General features: G+C 41.9%; 1 protein-coding gene across 6 annotated transcripts in view; it reads right to left on the minus strand.

The window, feature by feature from the left end:
- The window catches only part of THRB (thyroid hormone receptor beta), a gene marked incomplete at its 5' end in the record, with an annotated part of 266,876 nt that overhangs the window by 20,851 nt on the left and 220,177 nt on the right, over positions 1-25,848 (minus strand). For 5 of the 6 annotated variants that reach the window (XM_081159548.1, XM_081159547.1, XM_081159546.1 and 2 more), the window contains 2 exons: positions 2,078-2,178; positions 24,681-24,941. In XM_081159548.1, coding sequence (XP_081015674.1) covers positions 2,078-2,178; positions 24,681-24,941 — 362 coding nt within the window. Of the gene's footprint in view, positions 1-2,077; positions 2,179-11,872; positions 12,201-24,680; positions 24,942-25,848 lie in introns of those variants that run through there. The other variant, XM_081159551.1, reaches the window with a different exon arrangement.

Raw genomic sequence — 25,848 nt, forward strand, 5'->3', positions numbered from 1 at the left:
TATACACATTGCAAGTATGGGGTAGAAATATTTTCAAATGATAAGTTTGAATAAACAAACTTGTGAAGGGTAATCTTTCTTTAAAAAACATCTTTAGCTACACTTAAAAACTGTGTTTTATTGGAAAAACTCTTGTCTTTTTCCAATATACTTTGTCCTCACATTAAATAATCTTCTAGCCACCCTACGGAGGCTCCTTTCTGATTTTGGAAGTGAGGCAATCCTAGAAACTGGACTCTGATCTGAGACGAAGGCAGAGGCTGAGAAATCTAGCTGTATGCTAGACAGTTTCTTCTCTTAAGTAAACCTCGGTTGAATCAGGCCCCAAATATCCTGTGATTTGGGGGAAAGAGCCTAGTGGATTTCTCGATCATCACGAAGACATATGTGAGGCAGGAGCACAGGTTAATACGCTTGATTCTGCCTTCCTTAAGTCAGTTGCTAATGAGCAGCAAGTCCTCTGTGTAAGGCATGTTCAGTCTTTAGAGTCATTTTGGGAGTTGATTATTAAATGGAATTTTCATTAGAGTCTCTTCCAGAATTGAAAATTTCCCATTAGAAATGGATTTGAAAGAATCTCGATGCTGCATAATCAGGTCAGTAAAGCCTTATGAATTGGGGCTAATTTAGAAAAAAGGTCCATTTGTATTACTGAGCTTTTCAAATAAGAGAATGTATCTGAAACAATGCAGTTTTATTATTTTCAAATCAAGTAGAAAAAAACTGTCTTTCAAGAGACAGTCTGCAAGTCCCCCAATTAATAAATAGCCAGGATTTATTTATAATTAGTTCTATTGAACTCCTTAAGAGGTTATTTTCATGGATGTAACAGCAACCTTTAGCCCCATCTTTGTTAAAAGGTTACAGCTTCCAGATCAAAGGGGTCAGGAGGAATGGGAACACATGACATCACAATCTAAATTGCAGATATAAGGCTCTGGGACCTTAGAAATGACTTCTTTCCAATGGATGTGTCAGCTTTCAGCAGGCTTCTGCTGTGTTTCTTAACTTCAGGCACAAAAAGCAGGGAATTTGTGTGGAAAATAATTCTACTGGGGAAGTGGGGCACCTTAGCCTGAAACTGAGCTAACATGTTGATTTGGGGGGTTTAGGGTCAAAGATGAAGAGGAAATGGGGTAGCTGGAGGAGGGGAGGAGAGGAGGTAAAGTGGGTGACGGAGGAGGGAAGACTGAACTGTTTTATACGTTTTAATACAATTTTTGTTTTAGGAATCTTGTGATAATTTTGTTTTAAATGTACAAGGTAAATCAAACATTTAAAAAGTCTCTTCCGACTTAATATAATTCCTCATTTATAAAACGGTAGTTGAACACTGGGTATAGCACTGGGTTAAGCTTTATTTACCTTTATAGTAGACTTTATTTTCTAGGCTAGGTTGTTGGACCAAAAGATGTTTGTCAGAAAGCTTATCTTAGTTTCAGTGACAGAGATTGGAAGTAGGCAAACTCAGGCTCACTTTTGGAAAGTGAACTGACTCTTGATTACTGGTGTAGCCTTGTCAAGTATGCCTTAAAGATGGGTCTGCAGAGCATGAAATTAGCTGATGGACGAACAGAATTTACTTACTGACTGCAGGCTGAGCAGAAAGCGAATTTGGGTAATTTCAGAACAGAACTGAATTTAAGTAGTTTCAAAAATATTCCCTAATGGAGCCCTTACAAGTGAGCATATTCACTCAGATTAACTGCAGCCAACAGCCTGTGGTAGAGCACAAACTCTGTCTCCTTAAAGCACTGGAGATAAAACAGGAGAAGTGATGATTTCTTGAGATGATAACATGTTATATCTATGCATTTTAAAACTCAAAGTGAGAATTTTGTTAATTTCTTTTAATTTTATCATCTCCCTGTCTAAAAAACCAGACATCACTCTCTCTCAAAAATTCATTTAGTTATTTTTGATGGAAAAAAAAGTAGTTCTTGAACATGCCAAAAAATAAAGAGGACAACCAGACACCCAGAAATTCAGAAATGCTGGAATTTGGTTCTGTTTTGAACTGAAACTTAATGTTGCATTGTGGTGCGAGGGGCCTGGGGCTGGGTCCCAGGGCAGTTACCTTGCAGCCTTCACACGTGATGCAGCGGTAGTGATACCCCGTGGCTTTGTCACCACACACCACGCATAGCTCGTCTTTGTCTAAGTAACTGGGGATGTACCCTGTGGAGGAAGAAAAAAGAGGAATGTGAGAAAATAATATCGTGTTAAAGTCAAAGACACACTATAACCAGGAGGAGGAGAGGACAGGAGGTAAGGTGGGTGAGAGGAGGCAGGACAACTGTATGAAAGGACTGTAGGAAATACAAGTTTTGCTTTAGGATCTATAGCTCCTGATTATTGAGTTTTATATATAAAAGGTCAATAAAACACATAACAAGAAAACATTTAAAAAGTATTTCCTTGACTTCATATACTTCCCTAGCATCTTATCTCACACTAATAGAGCTAATATGAGGCTCAGGATTTCAGGATGCCTTAGAAATAGGTGGGATCACGCTTGTTGTACAAGTGGGAACAGACCCAAAGGCTACTGGAGCCAATGAGTCATGAAGAGAGGCCAGGATCTGAGACACCCAGAGTGCTCTGGATTCTGGACAACACACTCCCTTTCACAAGGCTTATTTTAGACCTTGTTCTTAGAAGACTTGATCCACTTTGAAATCAAGGCATCATGGAAATCAATTCAGCACACGGTGTAGCTGGGAAGGTCCTGGGAGATCACCAAGTCCTTCTGAGGTGAACAGGCCTTCAGAAGTTTGACCTTCCTTAGGGTCACCCTAGAAATTAACAGCAGAGACTAAAACCCAGATCGACTAACTTCCAGTCCTCCCGTATAAGTTCTGCTGGTCCTTCTCTAAAACTAGACAGTTAACTTTAAGTAGAATAAATAAGGCCATCTAAAAATAAATTTGGTAAGCTTGTGATACTATGATACACAACCCAACAACGTTGTAGTGTGAATAACAGAGGTTCTATTTATTAAGGGAAAAAATCCAACCATGACAACTCTCTTTTTAGTGTACTATTAGTTTATATCCTTTGACTCAGGAAGCTAAAGTTTAAAAATAAAAACAGAAGCAGTCTACTTCCCACCTGTCTTTGCCTCTTTCCCTTCACTTGTAGATCATGTCCAAACACAAGAAACTGATTCAGAAGGGTAAATTCAGTTTCATGTGTATCAAAAGTTTGCCACAGGAGTACATAGCTTTTTTTTTTTTAAAAAAATATTTTTATTGATTTCAGAGAGAGGAAGGGAGAGGGAGAGATAGAAACATCAGTGATGAGGGTCATTGACCGGCTGCCTCCTGCACGCTCCCTGCTGGGGATGGAGCCCGCAACCCGGGCATGTGCCCTGACTGGGAGCCAAACTGTCATCTCCCGGATCCTAGGTGGATGCTCAACCCCTGAGCCACGCCAGCCGGGCAGAGCACAGAGCTTTAATAAGACGAAAATATCAAAACAAGGTCTGATTTGTTGGGATGTAGAGAAGGGAGAAGCTGAGAAAACAAAATCATTCTTTCTCCTGATCATGGTCCCTTATGAAGCTCATGGTCCCTTAGGAAACTATTGATGGTTTCAGTGAAGATTAGCGAGGCCGAAATGACAGAAGACTTACACTATGTTTTACCACGACGCGTCTGTAGACCCTTGGTTAAACTAGGTCACTGAGGAATAACTTTTCAGAACAAAGCCATAAAGAAAACAGGAAAATATGAAGCCTTTTCACAACTTCTTAGAAATTTCTTTGCTCAGACTTTATTTTTAAAAAATGTCCCATCTTAGGAGAGAGATAAATGACTTCAAAGTGAGATTTGGTCATGTATAGGATTATCTTTTTAAACATCACAGCTTTTCTTAGTTTACTTCTGCATCATGGAAACTATGATGAGTTCACTATGATGAACTCAACTTATCTGTTGAGTTCACTTCAAGGGTTTAAAAACTCCTATCAGACATTTCAATGAAGAGAGTTCTGGGAGGGATTTGGTACTTCTCTGTGTGGTTATTTAACGCACGATGACTTAATTAAAGGCTATTTCTCACTAAATCATCGTCTCCACAAGAGCAGGGATTCTGTCTAGTTGTTGCCATTGTATGACCAGTATGTAGCCCAGTCACTGGCACTCATTTTGTGACCAGTAAATATTTGTTGAATAAATAAATCAGTTTTTACTGATGGAAAAAAAAAAGACTTCCTGAAACTAAAATATATTAATTTTTAGGGCTAGGCTTGGACTTGATGCACTTTTATGCCCAAGAAGAACCTTCCTTCCTCCTATCCCTATAGACTCAGATTTTTCGTAGCTGACATAACCTTTCACTCCACAATTAGAGTTAAATCACTTGAAGATACAAATTGGTAGGAAAGGGAATAGATTGCTATAATGAGTTTCAGTCACAAATTTTAATCACAAAATTTTAATACACATCCTGGCAGTCTACAGTGTTTGGCTTGCACAGTGTTTGAAAATCTCAGCCAATTTTTAAACCAGGAGATTTCATATAAAACCTGGATTTCTTGCTTCATGTGAAAAATGGGGAGATCTGGCAATACTGAGCCCACATTTTCACAGGGCAGCAATCAATTGAACTGAGAAAGGGCAGCTTACCTCCTAAGAGAGACATACTTACTAGTTCCCCACAGTCAGCACTAGTCCCTATTCTGCCCCAACTCTGAGGCGAAAGGCAGGCGAAAGGCCAGTTGCCACTTACATTTATTCTTGCATTGTGTCTTTTTATAAGTAAAGAAATATTTCACAGAATGTTTACCTTTGTCAAAAGTGAGAAGACAAAGGTGATTCAAGAAAAAGGAAAGAATATATTTTCTTAAGGAAGTAGAAAATACTCTAAAAATTTTTTTTTAATTGATTTTAGAAAGAGAGGAAGGGAGAGGGAGAGAGAGATAGAAACCTTGATGAGAGAGAAACATCGATCTGCTGTCTTCTGCACCCCACCCCTTACTGGGGGTTGAGCCCACAACCTGGGCATATGCGCTGACCAGGAATCAAACTGACGACCTCTCGGTGCCTGAGACGCTCAAGCAACTGAGCCACATCAGCCAGGGTGTGAAAAAGACTCTTACAACACATAAACAATGTGTGTGTGGGTTGAAAAACTTAAATTAAGCAGTCCTTATGAAACAACTGTGCCTCTTTCTCATTAATACCAGCTCTCTGGTGCTTGTAGGCATTAGAGTTTTAGAACTCTGGTACTAACGAGATCATTTCCTGTTTGAAAAGTGGGGATGGGTTAAAAAGCAGGATGGTAGAGTTTAGAAAAGTAGGCAAGGGGAGGGGAGTGGAAAGGGTTACTGGCAGTGGGCACCAGATGCTTCTGATTTTGCTTTAAGAGTCAACTTATGGCACTGGGCTTACACAGAACACCCATGGTTATTTCATGTCCTGAATACTTGAGAAAAATATTTGCCTTTTCTTGATCTGAAAATCCATTCAGAATGACATTCAAGGTTATATCTCTAAAAATGTGGGCTATCAGCTCTTCAGCCTGGTGTTACACGAAGGAGGAAGAGTGGGTGCATCATTGTCAGGATAACATCATTGCTGCTCTGAGCTGTGCTGGTCTCCCTGCAGGCACACCCTGCAGTCATGGTAGGTGTGCACTTCACAGAGTGTGCAGAAAAGGAGGTTACTGACTTCATGGTGCTAATGATCTAGACGGAGTTGACATAAACAAGCATCTATGACAAAGAGGACCCAAATTCAGGCTATGGGAATGATCTAGAACACATATATGTAGGTAGCATGTTGCAGGTATATATGTCTATGTTCAAGTGTACTATTCCATTTTGAAACAGCTCAATCTCAAAAGCTAAGCTTTTCTATATGAAAACACAGAATGGATTTTCACATTATAAAAAATCCATTACTAAAGGTGGTCTCTAAATATTAAGTTCTTTTAATGTGGTGGTTCCCAATGAGGGGTGATTTTACCCCAATGGGCCATTTGGCAATATCTGGAGACATTGTTGGTTGTGTATTACTGGCATCTAGTGCACAGAGGCCAGGGAGGCTGCTAGACATCCTACAAGGCTCAGGACAGCTCCCGCAATGAAGAATATCAGGCCCCAAATGTCAATAGTGCCAAGGCTCAGAAACTCTGGTCTAATACGCATTATATACAATTTATTTTCTTTTTAAAAAAGCGACATGCACACATGCTTTAGTGCCATTGTATTAAACACGGGACACCTGCATTTGAATGTGGTGCTGATTAAATGGAAGTGGCTGATGGGCTGGGAGCTGAGCTAGTGACCTGAAGTGAGGCTGTGGCTGGAAGTGGGTGGGTGGTTGGAGAAGAAGCATCTTTGGTTCAGGGATGGGGGGGGGGGTGCAGTATGGCAGAGAGAGGAACACGTGGAAAAACTGGCCAAGGCTTCTCTACAGAGAGTGTGGACCGATGCACAAAGCCACAAACAAAATGGAACTCTTTAGGGAAGGGAAGAGCTGGTGGAGCTAGTGTTTGATCTAACAGGTCATGGAAAAGGGTCTGAATGTTGAGGAGGGGCCTGTGGTGGGTGCAGAGGGCAGGAGAGGACTGCTGCTGAGTGGCTGGAAGCAGGTCTTTGAGGGAGATGAGGGGTGAACATGGGGAGAAGAGGGCAGGGCGACGTGGTGGGAAGGAAAGGGGGCAGGGTGGGGTGACTGCTCGAAAGCATATTCTGGGAGTGTCCAGGAGAACTGAGGAAATTCGTAAAGCAGCTGGTACAGAGAGGGCTGAGGTTACGGTGGTACCAAGGACAGCGCACGGAGGCTCAGCAGCCAGGAGGACCTGGAAAGGACTGCAGATGCCGCGTTACTCAGTATCGGGACAAAAAGGTGGGGTCACAGAAGCTGGGCCAGAGCAGGTGGCAGAGGGGGAAGCAACCGGACCTCAGGCTGAGCGCACCTGAATGCTGGGAGCTGAGAACAAAGCGTCGAGTTTGTGGGAAGCATTCACAGAGGGTGCGAGGTGGTGGGCCTGAACCCCGAGTGCAGGAATGAGCCGCGCCCGCATCTCCCCAAGCCCGCCAGGCCTCTGCCGCCAGCCTCTCCTCGCACCCTGGACTCCTGCTCTAGCTTTCATGGCGAGGCGTGGCGGCGAGTGCTCTAGGGCGAGGCTAGGGCGCCCAACGAAGCCTTGAAGGACGTGCCTTTGACAAGACAGGAGAGAAAAGAGAGCCAGCTCATGCTTTGTCTGCGCCTGGGCTTGGTTTGGAAACGACTGCTGTTTCTTACTTTGCTTCCATTTCTGGGAGCTGAGTCTCTTTCATTTAACCTTTTGCATAGCATGTTATGGATTCTAAAAAATGGCTCTATTATTTTCTGGAGTGGGTTGTCTCTTAGTAGCATATGGTGGCAGCGCCTAATTTGAGTCCTAACTTTACACCAGCCTCCTTACAATTACATAAGCATTGTAGGAAAATCTGCAGTTGCCTTAACCTCGTAAGCATTGTTACATTTTAAAGTCATCGTGTCTGCAACAGGTCACTGGGTGGACTGATTGTGTATGTGTTTAAATTAAAGAAATTCAACTAGAGAGGGAGAGTAGAGATGGGAGGGGGGAGCAAGAGGAAGACTGAGGGAGAAAGAGACTGAAGGACAGTGGTGGTGGGGAGAGTCAAAGGGAGACAAAGAGAGGAAGGGAGGGGAAGGGAGGTTGAGAAAGAGAAATGGAAATAGTGTTCGATCACCTCAGATTCGAGCTCATGGTTGGGAGAGATTAGGTAATGGGACTTGTAAATCTTCCCATTGTTTGGTTTCCTTTCCTGCCTGCCCCTCAGACCGAGTATGATTCTAGCATTTAAGGGCCCCCGTTTTTCATGCAAAAATTTTTTTCTAGGCCGACTCTGAAACCTCCCCATCCCCAACTCTATGGTATAGCAACCCTTCTCTAAAGGGGGCATCTGTAATACGTTCAACAATGCAGATAAATTAAAAAAAAATAAAAAAGAGGCCAAGGAAATTTTAATTAGAGATCATGTTTCTTTGGGCTTAACTTCTCTTTTTAATGCAAGCCTCTTGATGTGGGTCACTTCAAACATCCCCGACCTTACCATTTAATTTCCATTTCTAATGTCCACACAAGTACTCACACAAAGTCAACAGTGCTACGGAACAGAGAAACAGACTTAGATTCCTGTCCCCAGGACGGAGGGGCAATGAAAGCGACTCAGAAAGAAGTTTCACGTGCACTTTCTGCTTCAGTTACCTTCTCTCTGCAACACAGTAAATGGCTACAGAACAGAGCACGTGTAATCAAACCCAAACCCAAACCCAAACCCAAACCCAAACCCAAACCCAAACCCAAACCCAAACCCAAACCCAAACCCAAACCCAAACTCAAACCCAAACCGAATGGGACAAGCACACCCGGTCTCCTCCAGCCTGGCTCCAAAACAGGAAATTCTTTTTCTCTTGGCCACGATCACAACTGATGCAAACACGCCAGCCACTGTGGGACATGAATTTCCTAAAGATGGCACACAGTGAAGCAGAGTCCTGTGCCCAGGGCTGCACGGGACAGACGCTCCGGGCCAGAGCTCCGTGTCGACAGGCCCAGAGGCTGACGGCCACGCCGCCCGCCGAACAGCCACACTCAAGCTGTTTGGGGACTTTGAAATGTCACTGGAATTTCTGGTGGAAACAGCCAGCTCCCCTCCCCCGCCAAACAAAGACATGCTGAAACCACTGCTGCAAACAAGACACAACACCCTGGCTGCCAGTTCCCCTCCCCTTCGTCTGATTTCCAAACTTGTTCCCTTTCCTCCGGAGCCGGGGGCCAGGGAGAAGTGTGCGATCAGAACTGGCTGCGATGACCGATTTTAACTTAATAGGTCATGGCTAAGTTACTGGAAAGGCAAAAAATAAAATGAAATATAAAATAAAATAAAATAAGGAGCTCATATCTTCTGAGTGATGGCTATGGTGCTTTTAATTTGTCTCTAATTTTTACAAATTAAATATGTGTTTTCTCATATTCTATATTGAGAACTAAGACACACAATTTATTCTGCATTTCAGCCCTCCTTAATGTGAAAATTACGTGGGCTCCCTCGTCAATTCTTGAAGGCTTATTTCAAATTTGATTCAATGAACTGAATTCTGACTCTTCCTTAGTTTGTGTTTTCAATGTTTCAGAAATTTGGTAACTTTTTTCCCTCTTGGCTATAAACATGAAAACAGGAAAAAAAAAAACACAGAGAGAGTTAAAAGTCATTCTAAAGCCAGCCATTAAGATAACCACTCTTAACATTGGGTTCTGTATGTAGCTTTCCCCTTGTTTCATCTATGTGTACACTTTTTACATTTTTATGCTATTTTATTTTATTTTTCCCTTTCTATTGAACTTATTGGAGTGACACTGGCTAACCAAATTAGACAGGTTTCAGGTGCACAATTCCACAATACATCATCTGTACACTGCATTGTGTGCTCACCACCCCGAGTCAAGTCCCCTTCCATCACCACTTATTCCCCAATATCCTCCCTCATCTGCTTCCACCCAATCTCCCCCTGGCAATTACCACACTGTTGTCCATAAATAAACTTAAAAACCCCCCACCAAGGCTGTGATCACTCTACATACTAGAAAACTCCAATAAAGGCTAGAGAATAAGCCATGCCTAAGAAATGATAAAAAGTTAAGACAGCTGCCTTAGCGAAGAGTTTATAGAGCTGTAGTGACAGCAATAACCACAGATGAAGCAATTATGAATTTCATGAAAATAGATACAAACCCAATTGGAATAACGAGGCCTAGCCCACTGAACACCTGCTTACAGTCCTAATTTTGCCTTAAGGAGGTACATCTGATGTCCTTCAGCAACAACAAAAATCAATAATGGATCAATATGGATAAACATGTTGGGCACGACCTTTTGTCCTAAGAGACAGTTAACAGCTGGGTTTAGTTTTACTGGGATTTACTCAAAGACTTGTAACAGTAAATAATGGCGCATTTAAAAATATTTGCTGGCTTCGATTTAGTGAGTTTGGCAGGAGGCAGTGGCCTCTCCATGGCATATGGCTTTGAGAAATTACATCAATATATGCATACAATGTGTCTTAACCTCTAGTTCATGCGTCAAATTAATTAGTAAAGAATCCCTGGTTGAACGTTTTATAAGCCAATATTCTCTAGTGCTGGGGTTGAAGAAAATTCAGCGGAAAGACAAAAAGAGTAAAAAAGCATAAAAGTTTTGCAGGAATTTTCAAGAATAGTGGAAGGCCCAGATAGAGAGACAGACACCAATATTTTCTTATAAACAAAATTAAGAAAGACATCATTAAAAAAGGCATATCCAGACATGTCTAATCAGGCAATGTTGACTTCTTTTCAAAGATAAACTACTTATGAGTATATTAAATGAAGTAAAAAGCATGCACTCAATCTACCTCACTTAGATGGTGTGCTCCTTGCAATAAATAAGAAATTCAGACGCCCTTCAAAAGGATGTAGAACTAAATGAAAATGCAGATGAAGAAGCCTGAATATGTTTTATGCTCTAATCCCCTTTCTATGTCATATTTGGAAATTATAGAATAGCACAGAAAACATGAACACAGTATATGGTAAAAAATAAAACAGGGATTTTAGATTTAGTTTGTATTTTTTTTGTTTTTGGATTTGGTTTATTTGTTTTCAAAAAAGGCTACTGTGAATTATAGTCACATTAAAAAAAAAGCAAATGATAATTTTTATAGGAACCACATCAAATAAGCCACATTCTGTTTTTAGATAATTTCACAGAGAAATTCACATTTGAAGATCAATGAGCATCATATTCTTGCAAACTACAGAAACCTGTGAATTTCGTTTCCTATGCAACATCCTGTGGGTCGCACACAGAAAAAACAAGTTGCTGGTGTATTTGCACTAGAATTTAAGCTATTTTAGAAAGCATTTTCTATCTGGCAGTTGCCCCTGAGGACTACCTGTTTGCCTCTTTTATTTTACTTTTTGGTAATACAAGTGATGTTCTATTAAGCACCGTTGTAAAACCACAGCGTCTGTTAAAATAAATGGATATGCACTTGTTTCAACATTGGCTATTTTGAAAGATACTTCACTCACTTTCATATAGAGAGTTCATTTGACATGATTGCAGACATGTCAAACTTTAAAAACACAATGGCAATATAAAACGTACCCGTTTCCTTTTGAGTTTTACCTTTTTACAGCTTGGTATGGTTACAAGTAGAGTCTTCACAGTTTGCACGGATAAGTAAATATATTAAAATGGACATTTACAAATCCTAACATATCAACATTATAGTAGTATCAAGATCACTAAAATATTTGTCTAGTTAACTAAAATAAACTTTTAATATGAGTGACAAGAAAAAGTCAAATGAGTTTTTAATCTGAACCTGAACTGGGGAGATTTATCCCACTTCAAATGCCACAGTACGTATTCACCAAGGGAAAGCTTTTTACAGGTTTTCTATAGCAAAGAAGCCAACACTAATCACTTTGAGCAACACACACACACCATATATATACATATATATACACATATACATACATACACACTCTCCACACACACACTATATATATACACACATATATATATATACACATACATACACACTCTCTCATATACACACACATACACACATACACATACAGTCTAAAAGTCAACTCAATCCAGTTTCATACATAAAAAAAAAAGTGCTTGGAAATCTTTGTTGCTCATGGACCCCCTTCAAACACCCAGCAGCTTCTCTTTACTGCTGTTTTTTAATTTCAGACATTCAGCATCCCAAGTCAGATATTTGACAAAGCTGATGCAAACTGTAACTTGAACACGCAACGGAAACTTTTAATAAATTTAGGTAAAATGGTCCGCCCCTACCTTTTTTTTGAGAGTAAGATGGAGACTGCCCTTGAGAAAAAGTAGGCTTTTCTTCAGGGAAATATTCAGGTTGGCTGTATTGATTCAGGGCCATGTCCAAGTCAGAGTCCTTGTTTTTCAGCATGTTTCCAGGGTAACTACAGGTAGAAGGCTGATTCACTGCCCAGGCCTGTTCCATATATATGTTGTTACTGGGCACAGCCTGAGCGCTGCACCCACTGTAACCCGGACTGTCTTCAAAATACGCGTAATAATCAGCGGCCTGCATGTAGCAGTTGCTGCCGGCGGCCGGGGGCACTTCGCAGAGCTCTTGCACACAGTAGTTCATGGTGCCACCCGGCTGGGTTTCTGCTTTACATATACACACACTCTATGCATGCATTCACCAGCCCCATACACCCAGAGCCGGGCATATACGCTCGGGAGCCTCCATCCATACACATGAAGTGAGAAAGGGAGATAAATAAACACCAACACAGCCACCGGCCGGCTTTACTTTGGAAGAGCACCTGATGTGCTAAAATCCTATTTAGATGGAGGTGTCTTTGGAGCTCTCCTGCCACTCGAACATGTTGGAAAGCAGATTTCTAACTAGTCGAGGTCTTAAGCTGTGGATGGAGCTAATTGCTGGGGAAGATGGCAGGCAGGTAGGGATGGCCTCCGCCCAGCTACAGGACCGAGAGCAAGAATTCCTGTTGCTCTGAAGCTGGGCAGATTCATTTTATAGGCTGTTTTTAACCCCTTTAGACATGATTCGAAACTGATTACCCATTGTTATGTCATTTTGGTTGACAACTTAAGCATGGAACGGTATAAAGACATCTTAGAGGCTATCCTTGGATTCACAGAAAATCCTAAAATCAATAATCTAGTTTATTAGCATGAACCAGAGAAAAGCCAGTTGTCACGAGCCTGATGACTGACTCCAAAACATTAATCCGGTCATACAAACGTCGGCGGTAAAACCTGTTGTTGAATGTTACTGACCGGCTTTCAATACCAGGGTCCAGCCATTTCCTAATGACACTCAGGTCCCACAGGTTTTTAAAACAAGCCAAGGAAAGCCACCTTTGAAAATGCCACTGGTGGCTGTGAGTCCTATTGCGTTCTTTGCACCTGATAATTTCCTACATCATTAGCACTAATCTACACGTGACCTAAAGCTTAACTTAACTGCTCAATCTGTCTTCACGTTTTCTTTATCAGCGCATGAGGGAGAGCCTGTGGGAACCCCTGAAATGGAGAGTACCCCTGGACTACAGCATTTCCCCGTCTCTCATGCTGAACAGCACTCTTAACAGCAGTACGTGGAAAACTCTGCACGCCATCATTTTATTCCCCTTCTAATCTGCTCTGGAGACTATTCTGAAGCGTAATTGGATTTAATTAGTATTCACACACTTGACATTTAAAGACAGTGATCCAAACGGGAACAGCATTTTCTCTAAGAATCGCCATATCTTTGGACTAAAATGCAAACAAATATCACATTAGACCATAACTGCCGGCTGAGATGACCCCTGATGGCGTTCTCTCCACGTGGAGGGTGGTTAGCATATGTATGTCCGCACATAGTGTTCGAGGTGATGCTGTTCAGGAGAGGCGGGAGCTACTTTCTTTGAAGCCAGGGGTTCTTCCTCTATTTTCTGGAGACTTCGTTTGCAGGGCTGGGCTTCAGGGATGAGGTTTATGTTTGGGCTCCTGCTGGTCCATGAATGTGTGACTTTGTCGGTATTTCCCTCTCAAGGGACCAGAGCAATATAATATTGTAATACTCAATAGTGAGGCCTCTGCTTTGGACCTGAAGCTCCAGTTAACTGCAGCCTGGACCTCTGGGACAGGGACATATGATAGGAGAAAGGAGGGTATTTCCATCATTCAACAAACATCTACAGGGTGTCTGCTAAGTACAAAGCAGGAGGTGGTAGGAGCAGAAGCCGTTCAAAAATCCAATCACGGTCCCTGCCACCAAGTGGCTTAACAGCAAGTGTATTCAATATACAGAGTGAAGCAGACCATTGTCTTGCAAGACAGCTTTTTAAGTGCTGACGATTTTTATAAATGTAGTAAGGGAGCTATCGATTCCAGGGAAGGTGAAGAATTAAAAAACAAGCTGCAGATGAGACAAACTGAGAGCAGAAACCCAGGCAGACCCCGTGGACGTTTAATAATAAGACTTTTTGAAAACCTGCAACTCTAAAACAAGCAAAACAGCTATAAAAACTAAACAGCTATAAAAACTAAACAACTATAAAACAACTATAAAAATGAAAAGTGGAGCTATAAAACAAGTAAAGGAATTTTCTTCAAATTGGTACAATTGAACCGGAAAAGAAATTGCAACATCCTAGAAAGCATGAAAGTTACCAAAAGAATGAAGAATGCAGCTAACATTTTAATGTTTTTACTCTTTGATTCCTCTCAAAACAAATAAAAGATTTATTCACAGGGGTTTTTAAGAACACATACACATAACATTATAATTAGCATGTTCTCCCTACTAAAATGTCAAAACATTTCTTTGGAAGCAATGATTATTTTCTGAAAACCCCAGGAAAAAGGATCCAGGCCTTATGGTTTTTTGTTTTTTTGTGTGTGTCTGATTTCATTTATTTATCTCAAATTTCCCAAAACTAATCTGAAAATTAACCTTTCAACAAAGTGGTTTTCTTTCCTGGCAAACACACTTGTTCCAAGGCTTCTTTCTGGTGAGGAGCTGCATTTGAATCCATCCAATTCTGTAACTTTGCTCAGCACATTTCCTGGCTCCCTTCTGTTTCACTGAGGGCACAAATCCAAGCAATTTCTTGCTTTTCACCAGAAACAATATCAACTAAAACCAGAGCTTCAACTTTCATTCCAAAAAAACACGTACACATTTTTTCAGAATTTGCTAAATGTGCTTGAAAAATCATAGTGTTATTCTGCCCCAGAACTGGATATAAATACTGCAGTGAAAAAGGAAAGAACATCTCCCAAAAAACGTTTTCTCTCAATTTCTATGAAAAGTAGGAAATGCTGAGAATCCATAACATTTTTTTTTTTTTAATCCTCAGCTGAGGATACTCTTTCCGTAGCTTTTTCAGAGAGAGTGGAAGGGAGGGAGGGAGGGGAGAGGAGAGAGAGAGACAGAGACAGAGAGAGAGACAGAGAGAGAGATGAGAGAGACACGTTGGTTGGTTGCCTCTGCACGAGCCCTGACTGGGGATGGAGCCTGTAACCAAGGTGGTACGTGCCCTTGGCTGGAATCGAACCCTGGACCCTTTAGTCCACGGGCCAAAGCTCTAACCACTGAGCCAAACAGGTTAGGGCTCTACAGCATTTTTTATTGAATTAAAACCACCCTGAATTCCTTCAGAAATCACTGAATAGGAAAAAAGTTTCAAAACGTATTTAAGAGAACCCAGTTCCTCACTGACTTTTGTTTTTTGGAGAAAACAGTGCAAAGCTTTCTGAAACTCACGCCTTATACCAAGTGGAGCTATCCTTTACTTGCAGTGAATGCCTGAAACTCTCATTACTGTTAGCTGGAAATGGGTTCAGCGCTCACACTGAATTTGAACTACGGCCCCTCCCACCCTGATAGAAGCAATCACAGCGTTGTCACTCGTGATCGATCTGGCAGGCTTCTTTGCGAAGTCGATAAAGCAATTTAAACATATTATGTGTCACAAATGAGGTGAGCTTCAGTAAGATTGTTTTCTTACTTCCCTGGCTGACAATTCTAATTTAGTCACTTAAAGAGAAGCTTGAGAGTTATTTGACCCATAGTGCATCGAACTGCCTGAAATAAACTCAGAGGGCTTTCATAATTTTCATTAGAAGTGTTACAATCAATAATTATTTATTATAGAAATACACGTTTGTCCGTGGCCAGAAGGAAATAACTTAAAAGGATAAGAATAACAGTCTTGCTTGGAAAACCTCAGAGGTTAAACGACAAACTCTCAAGGTCTCTGAAGGAGGCAATGGTTCCTCTCTTCCCCTCACTCTATTTTTCAAATGTGTTGATTCTCAAATAAGACTCCACACAGGAACCTCCCACAAACTCTAAAGAACCTAGTGTCACCCTCAGAAATTCTGATTCAGTCAACATGGGGTAACACCCGAGTAGCAAGATTTTTAAAAGTTCCTCAGGTTATTTTCATAGGCAGCAAAACTTGAGAACTGCTGTTCTACTGGGTGTCCAACCGCAGTCCCTTCACCAGGGCCAGGGCACCCTGCCTACTTACTCCCTTTTCTTCATTCTCAGTTTCACTGCATATTTCCCTTAGTTCTTAAACATTTGCCTCCCGCACCTCCGTCTGGCTTCACCTGCCCTTGAGTTACCTAGTCAAGTAGAGGAGACAGGTCAAGGAGACAGACTAGGAAAGTACTAAACGCAATTTATTCTAGAATAGTAGAGCCATACTATTCTAGACTATCAACCTCTGGACTTTTTTTTTTTTCCTCTAGAGAGAAAAAAAATTTCACTTAGGAACCTGGGAATCTGCTGAAGGGGATGTCCTTATGGCCTTTACCAAGGAGAGCTGCTGGGGGAAGCAGGCCAGGCGCGTGGAAATGCAAATCCCCAGGTGGCCGGGAACAAGACCGGGCCTCTGGGCTCTGGGGCTGAGTCTGTTTTGGTGGGAATAGAAATTCAAAGCCCCCCTCCTTTAAAACATCTGTACTCTGAATTTGTTTTCCTCGCTTCTCCCCTAGTATTTAATAAAAGCTTTTAGACAGCTCTAGCCTATTACAGCTCTACTAAAAAATATTCAGGGGTGGCTTTTGTTCACAATCCATCACCAAGCAGAATTTGCTTTTACAAAAATGTGCCTGAAAAAGTGACAAGATTGTTGTGATGCTTAAATAATCGAATCTAATGGAAAGTAGTTCACAGTGCTCGCATCCCTGTATGGAAAAGAGGTTAAGGTTGGAAAAGGGAACAGTGTGTGACTAAGGCACGGAGACACTGTTCGGCACAACAAATGGCCTGAGTTGAGGTTATATAAGTGGTGAGAGATCGGAATAAAAACAGTCCAACGCCACATTATGAAGGACCTGTAAGTCTTTTAAACTTTATCTTGAAACCAAGGGTGATTTCAAGCTGGGATGGGGGTTGTGTGAGAGGGAACAGGTGACATATTTTTGAGTCTTTAAAATCAGTCCCCTGGCTGCTATGTAGAAGATAAATTGAAAGATCAGAGGCATAGAAATCCTGTAGGGAGATATTATGGTTTCTGTTTTAGTGATGAGGAAACTGAGACCTGGAGTAAGACCAAGGTTAAGTAACTTGCCCAAGGTCCTAAGGCTGACCAGTGATGATATGAATGCAGGTTTATTTGGCTGCAAACTCCTTGCTTATTTCCAAAATACTGTGCTTCCACTAAGAATATCAGCTTTCCATGTAGTAAAGCTGAAACAGTTATTGATATTTATATCTATATTCTCTTAAAATCAATGCATAAATTATAGATAAAGTATAGTGCTTATTTCCTGCATATTTAAGTTAATTTAGCATATATTAGTTGCATATATTAGTTGCTTACTAAATGAATGAATGAATGAGCGTGGACAATGGCTGAATGACCTAAAATTATAATCTTCAGGTTATGAGTTAATATGTATTTTCTCCCTCCATGTAAACAAGATGATCAGTTAGAATCCAGGATGTGGGTATAAAATATGCCTCCAGTTCGCTGCCCTTATGCCATCAGTAGCTTACACTGGGGGCCAGGATACTGTAGGGCTATGATGACCTGACATGCGGTGATGCTTCATGGTTTGTCAGTTGTCCTTCAGGGTTCCAGAAACTTAACCATGTCAGACAAGGACATTTATATGCTCAAGATGTTTCTAAACATCCTTGCTGGATATTTAGTCCATGAAACTCTCTCTAGTATATTGAAAATAATATATATATATGTGTGTGTGTGTGTGTGTGTGTGTGTGTATATATGTGTGTATATATATGTATATGTGTATATATACACATTAAAATATATCATACATGCATCAGTATATATATTTGTGAGGTGATTCAAGTTGCACTCTCTTAGCAAATTTCAATTATACAATACAGTGGTGTCAATCTTGCAAAATCCTGATAGCCCACAATCCATACGCACTCACACCTTTGGCTAAATTTGACTAGAAGTTCTTTGTAGTTTTATCCTGTGTCAGGGTCAGCCCTTGGCAGGCAGCGAGGGAGGTTACATTTGTCTTCAGGGCACTGTGTCAGGGCCTCAACTAGGCGGTGACCACTGACCCTATCGCACAGCACACAACCTGACAATGTGCACAGTGGTACGTGGCAGTCCTGCTCCTTGCTTCCTCTCTCGTCCATTTGCCTGCTTTCATCACGCCTTTCACGGTGTCCTTCCACCCCCTCCCCTCCCCTCCCCTCCCCTCCCCCCCCTCCCTTCCCTTCCTTTTTAGACACTGTCAAGGGAGAATCTGACCTAACTCAGCCACTTGGAGATCCTAGGGACTTGACAATATACCCACCCCGGAGGTTTGCATTTTGAAAAACCACAAAGGGCAATGATGGAATCACAGGCATTCAGGGCCACCTATGGGAGATGGCCCGGGGAAGGGAAAGGCTTTGAACTCCAGTGGTCACCTGCGATTCTTTATAAAGCTCTCTCCCAACGATTCCTTTCCCTCTTCAGCGCAATGTCGGTAAGTTAGCCATCCACACTGTACTGGATTTTGTCTGAATTTTGGTGGAGGGGGCACAAAGCTAAGAGATTGTTACTGTTATAAGTTACCATTTAGTCTTTACTAAAGTTGCAGGCACTATGCTGAGTGCTTTACACATATTATCTTTCATTTTTACAACAAATCTAAAAATTGGACGTTATTTCCCCATTTAGAATGAAGTAGATGGAGAGTCAGAGAGGTTAAAAAATTTGCCCAGAGCTGGTAAATTAAAGGAAAGAAGTCAACACAAGCTTGTCTGAATGTAAAGCATAATCTTAACATTTAAAAAAATTACACAAGTTATTCATAAATGTATTCTCATTATAGAAAAATTTTCAATGCAGTTTTATGTCGGTAATATTAGCATTCCCTTTATTCCACTCTTTCCTTGTTAAGGTGTCCAGTGTCACAAGGCTAATGTGCATTAGGAACTTTTCCTTGACACATTTGTGCACACACGACTATATAGACTTTAAACACTAAAAACTGTAAATGGGATTACACTGTACTTAACGCGTGGTTGCTTCTCCGTGAAGCATTCCTAAAACCACCTCTTTTTCAAAAAACTGTTTATTTTTCTAGCAGGTGCTTGGGTGTATCATGATCTATTCGAACATTCCCCTAAGGACGGACATTTGGATTATTTCCAAACTTTCAGGAACAAAAATAAAGATGCAAAGAAAACTGTTGAGCACAGATCTTTGCGTCCTTGTGTGAGCGTTCCCACGGGACAGACGTTACGGGGGGGGACGGCTGAGTGGAAGCACGCTGTGACAGACACTGCCGAGGCGGCCCTGCCCGGCTGACGCCCGCCCCCGGACACTGCCTTGTCCCCGCGCTTCCCTGCCCTGCACCCGGCGGGGAGCTTCTCTTGCCCTCTCCCTCCGTCCGCCCGGTCTCCTTCCCTGCCTTTGAGGCACCAGATCCCAGGGCTCCCCAGCACGTGCCAGGCGCTGGGAGAGGGCGCTGACCCTCACCCGATGGCCCAGGCTCCCGTGCCCTGGACGGGTCTGAGTCACCTGCGCCCCCGCGGGGGCCGCGCACCCGATGCGTGGCGAGTTCGGGCTGCGGGAGGCCACGGCGCAGCAGGTGGTCGTACTGGCGAAAGGGTTCAGGCTTCTTAAATCCTACTTCTTCTAAAGTGTTCGTCTGCCTGGAGATGTCCTTGTATTTTACTTAAGGGCAAAGATAGCGATCAGCCGCTGGAGATGCGAATGTGTAACCTGAAGGGTTATAATGCAGACGATGACTTGGCTCTGTGTCTCCCGTCCTCGGGACACTTTGCTAGTTTGGAAAATGAGAATTGTATGTCATTTAAAGTTGTCATCACTGGTCTGATTCATTCTCTCCTCCTCATGAAGAGCAGGAGTTAACAGTCTGCCCCTTTGCTGGCATAAGATATTGTTTTAAAAATTACTTTAACTTGTCTAAATCTTGGCAACTGGTTTAATAAATTATAGTATATCTCCAAGCAAGGATAATCTATTGCCAATAAAAGTCAGGATTCAGGGAGTATTTAACGACAAGGGAGGATGTTCATGATATATTGTTTAAGCATTACAAGCTGGTGAAAAATGGTATGCCTAATAGGATTCCAAGTTTGTAAAAAATAGGTACGCACAGAAAAAAGGCTAAACTGTAACACATATTTTAACCCTGCTTGTCCTTGCAGGATGGAATTACAAATAATTTTTAAAAATTATTTTTTGTTAAGCCTTTGGGATGTTTTCACTTTTGGTACAGTGAACATGGGAGGCTTTTATAATGAGAGAAAAATCACTTGTTAGTCAAGTTATTTGCACTATTTTTCTTGCCTTCCTGGGGACCTGAGACTCAGTTTATCCTGAAACTCAACACAGAGCAGATCTACAGAGAAAATTCAATGAAATCACCAGATTGCTGCTATCCTTTTGTCTGATGCAAGCAGGGAGGTGGGTCAATCTTGCATTGGATCTCCCACCAATTTACAGTGTTTCAGGAAGGTACCTGATTGACATCAGAGGTCAAACATCGAAGTGTGGAGGTCTGTTTATCTGGGTTCAGCAGAGCTGGCTAGATTCAGCTACAGGGGTGCCTACATTTGCTAGGACCCATCCTGTGGGACTGGGGGACGCTGTGGTTTCCAGAGAAGAGTTCAGGAGGCTGGAGAGGGCCAAGTAGAGAAGCCTTGTACAGTATAAAAACTCAGAGGAGGTTCAGGGCACCAGGCAACTAGAGTGGGACTCTCAGAAGGGCTCAGGTCCCACAGGGAGGTGTGACCAGGCAGAGTGATTAAACAGAACATCTAGTTGGCACTTAAGGTAATAAGCCAGGCCTACAGGAAGGCCTAGTCAAGAATGGGTAAGACTCAGTGGCTCCCCAGGTGAGTTAAGGACTGGAAAAAAAAATACACATTTTCCAAGTGTCCACTAGGTGGCAGACCCTTTCCTATACTAAGAATTTAAGCGTCCTAGTCTAAGGGACTTCCTGATACTCAGGTTTTAAAAATCAGAGGGCTGGTTAAGCACAGGTTCCTGGGTCCCTTTCCAGAGCTTTCAGCTCAGTAGTCTGGGGTGGGGCTTGAGATTCTGCATTTCTAAGAAGCTCCAGGTGCTGCCAGTGCCACTGGCTGGTGAACTGTGAGCACCGCCGAATACATCATCTCAGACGCTGGGCAGGGAGGAGGTGGGCAGGGGGATGTGGTCCTCATGGCCAAGCTACCAGTTCCAACCGGGACCAAAACTCCAGGGAGTGTAGTGTGGAGATGGAGGGTGGCTTGGGGAAGGGAATGGGGCCACTTGCTTCTGGCTGGAAATAGCCTCTGGCTGGAAATAGCCTCTAAAGTAGATTTGAATTGTGGGCTTTGCAGCAGAATATAAGGTCTTCAGAGATCTCATTCTAGTTAAATACGTTATCAACTAATTTCATTAGAACAACTGTAGCAGATAGGAGCACAGCTATATGCAGATTAACATGAAAGCAGAATTCAGATCAAAATGAAAAACAAAACATTAGATACATAACAAAAACAAACCTAAAGAAAAACATTAAGAATAGTATAAAGCACAAATCAATCAGTGATTCTCAACTTATTTAAAAACAGGATTGTTCATTATGGCTCAACATACGGTTCTAGTGCACAAGACTCTAGGAAGCTCTGGCCTCGTATGACTGGCAGGCAGATTTGACAATACCCAACTGGTCTCTCTACCTTGTTCAAGGAGGCGAATGCACTGATCATGCATCTGAAGGTCAGTGGCAATGTCAAATGGCTATACAAAATTTTAAAGCTTATTCTCAGTTTCTGTACTTGCATCAATAGAGTGGTAAAAGTCATAGTCTGCAGAAGGCTCCCCGTCCACAAATCACACTTACAGGTGCACCGGTCTAGACTGGCTAGATTACTGGTTTGGGAGATGGGCTTATTACACAACGTTAAGCAGTCAATTTGTTCTTTTGGCTCCTGCACTGCAGATCCTTAACTTTTTGTATCCCGAAGGCCACTTAGTTCTTACAGTTCCATTTGGGGTCCTTGAAATGGGGCTACTTAGATGTTCTTTTAGCCCCACTGCTATTTCTTCGTGCTCGGACATCAAGGACAATGTCCCACACGTAGCGGGCACTCAATAAACCCTTGTGGGATGAATGAATGGGATGATAGCCCCGGACTGAGAGACCAAGCATGCTTGGGGACTAGGCAGAGATACCCAGGAGATAAACAGCCAGTATAGACGGGCGTCAAAACAGAACTCTCCTCACAGTGACTATACAGAGGTGGCAGGCGAGCAGAGTAGATGGGGAAGAACCAAGTCCAAAAAGGAAAGAGCGACTAATCACATTGTTCCCCTGGCCTCACTGGTAAATACAGGTGCTCACTGCGAGCAAGTGAAATTCAGTTAATAAGGTTCTTGGGCCATGACAACGTAGGCTTCCTGGTGGCATTTTCATACTGAACCAAGGCACTGGCTCACGTTCATGCCAAGGTGAACCCTGGTTAGTCTGGAAACTACAGGAGAGTTTACCTTAGCTGTTTTCCTTTTAGGAAAACACTAGAATCTTGAGGAAGGACTCTAATAATTTATTGATAATGTCTTATTAAATAAGTCTCTGACTTCCAGCAGTAGAGAGCTAAATGAATGCAAAATCAACTCTAACCTCCCTGAAAGGTCACATCCCACACCACAGTCATTGGCCCTGCCACCCTCCCCCATCCTTACCAGGCACACAGCGCAGTCCAAGAAATTGCTGTGATTTAATGATGCAGAACTACTAATAATGATTACAGTAATAATGATAGCTGCTATTTAGAGAGCACTATAGGAGAGGTATTAGGCTAATTGCTTAAAAACATTATCTTATTTAATTTTGTCAACAATCACATAAGTTTGCTCAAGAATAGAAATTTGGAAGGGCTAGGATTCTAGCCCAAATATGTCAGACTCAAAAGTGTGGTCTTAACCACTGTATTATACTTAGGGTCTTGGATCCAAATAAAGACTCTTTCCTTTTGCTTTTAAGGTCTATGAACAAATTGAAAAGTGTGCAGTGTAGGGAACTCTAGATGCCCAAGGTCAATATTTCTCATAAAAGATCGAGACAAAGATGGTCCCTCTGATTAAATGAATAAACGAATGAATGAATAAATGAATGACTATGGGTACCAATTGTGAATAAATCAGATTTAGTTAGTGAGGTCCTCAGATTATGAGAACACTGCATTTTCTGTTGACACTTCATTTTATACCAAGGACTGACATGGTTTTGACGCCAGCTCAAAAAATTCAAAGATATAATCTGGTTATAAATTCTAAGACTAAATCCCAATTGTATTTCAAACAAATGTGTACATAGATACACACACACACACACACACACACACACACACACCCCTGTCCTATATCCTGACTCCTTTGAAAAACATTTTGCTCTTTTTCTAAATATCCCTCTCAATTTCTCAGATCTCCTAAATAACAAAGATAAGGGACAGACACAAATCTTCCCAAACAGAACCTGGATGGTTTTGACTGTTCTCCAATGAGACCGTATATCACTATTTTATTCTTCTTCTTAGATGATCCTATTTTCATCCGAGGATGTGCACATTCAACTTCCCAGGCCAACTGGTAGTTGCAAGGAGCTTCTGAAGTGTTTCCAGAAAAGCTAAAGGACTAGCAGTTCTTTTTCGAGGGAGATAAATATGATCATGTGCTTATGTTTCAGTTAGAAGGGGTTGCAAAAGTCTTTCAGGGCTCATATATAGGAGTCTTTGCAACTTTCATTAATATATCTTGGATGTGATTGCCAAATTTTCAAAGATCCAATTTCAAGTTTTGTCATGAGTCAAAATATTTAAAGAAAAACAAAAGCCTTTGTAAAAAGAAAATGCTAAATTGAAAAAGAATGGAAGTCACATGAACTTGGACATTTTAAGACGTAAGTTGATTTCTTGGACATTTAAAGACTAACTTAAGAAGGTATTTTGGGGAGCCCTAAGACAATAAAGCGATCAGCACAAAGACATCTGTCAGGGTGGAGGTGACCTGAGGTAAAGACCAGCTAAATCTAATGCAATCAGGAACTTAGGCCAGTTTAACATATTTTTTATGAGGTGACAACCTCCTAAAACCATAATCTCACCTTTCAGGATGATCACACAAGGATTTAATGAGTTAAAAAAACAACTTAAAATCTCTCTTTTGAACATGAATTGTCTATTTGGTTTATAAGTAGACTTTGAGATCCCATTAGCTGCTGGCACAATTGGGGAAGAAACGTACACACACACACGTACACACATTTCAAAGCAAGTACTTATATGATGATAGCAATGCCTGTTTCTACTCAGATTCAAAAATAGAATTAAAGCCAAAACTAACAACCTTTCTGCTAATTAGAGAAACGCAAACATCTTCTCCCCAAGTGCCCTAACGCTACATGAAACTGAAATGAACTGCTTTCCTTGGGAACCCACTTACTTAATTATGTTTAGAAGAGGAGTTGGGGATAAAGAAACTCATAACAGAATTGTTGGGGGAAGCACATGGACACTGTACACTGGAATACACTAAGACTGAGCACACGGTTACAACAGAGAATTCCCCCCCTTGTTGAAACACTTGCTACGGTCTAATAAAAACCTGCTCACCTTTACATTTCTTCTCCTCTGTCTGGAAGGTCTGGGCACTTGGGGCACTCTGCTCATTCACATCGTCATGGTCCAGGTGGAATATGGAGCTAGTCCACGTGGCCTGGATGAGATGTGGCGATGACTGTTCATTTTTCAATGTGTCGTGCCTCTCCGCATGGCTCTTCCTATGGAGGCAGGCTTCAGACATTCCTACTAGCTTCCAGTTGTGGTCTTGGTCTGGACAGTGCTTCGGTTTGTCCCAGGCTGTAAGGCCATTTTCTGGAGGGTTGAAAAATACGAGATGATGAGCCGTTGGCATTGTCAGGATTTGGTTGAGATGCGGTTCTGGAAGGCAAGTTGTTTCTCAATTCTTTGGGGCTGACGGTATTCACATGCATCTCCATTTGACGGCAGTGTTAAGATGCAGGATTTGTCAGCCTTGGGCATGTAGCCACCACAGTTGGATCGCCTGTCAGAATAATCAACACATTCCCCTTGACTTTTAGCGCCTACAGAGACATTAGCTCCTCCCTGGGAAGGCTGTACTTTCGCCAGTCTTGCTTCCACACCAATGTCCCAAGAGCCAGTTTACACCAATTTATGTCACTGCTTAGGTGACCATTTGAGGCCAGGAGGGTCAGGGCTGGTCGTGAACACTTTTTAGATCCTTAGGACATGGCACATCCAGGGTTCGGCCTTGTTTGACTTGGGTTTTATCACAGGCTGACCTGAGGGGCACCCTGTTACTTAAGTGGGGCATGTTCACGTGGCTACCCTGAGTGACAAGTCCATTCTCCTTCTACCTCTGATGGCCTAAAAGAAGGAGGCTGGATCTTGTAAATGGTTTCAATGTAGTCTCAAATCGTCAATGAGATCCAATGATGGATATAGCAGGTGGTACTTTAGTTGTGGGGTGAATTAAGAGCCCCCAATGATAGATTAATAAACCCCAGATCTCTTTGGTTGAGGTACAAGCAGTTAATCATTGATGTATATTATGTTGTTGTTTTTTCTAGTCAATTAATAGGGACTTGAAGGTCAGTCCTCTATAAAAATGGGGAAGAATGGAAATATATAATGAAAACTTTCTCACACTAGTAGCGAATTTTACCTCCTTAGAATCTTTCCTGCACATGGATATGAAGTAGAAAGTAAAAGTGAGCAAGCTAATACACATATTTGTATA

The sequence above is a fragment of the Miniopterus schreibersii genome, assembly GCF_964146895.1.
Source record: "Miniopterus schreibersii genome assembly, chromosome: 15".
NCBI classification, from domain to species: domain Eukaryota; kingdom Metazoa; phylum Chordata; class Mammalia; order Chiroptera; family Miniopteridae; genus Miniopterus; species Miniopterus schreibersii.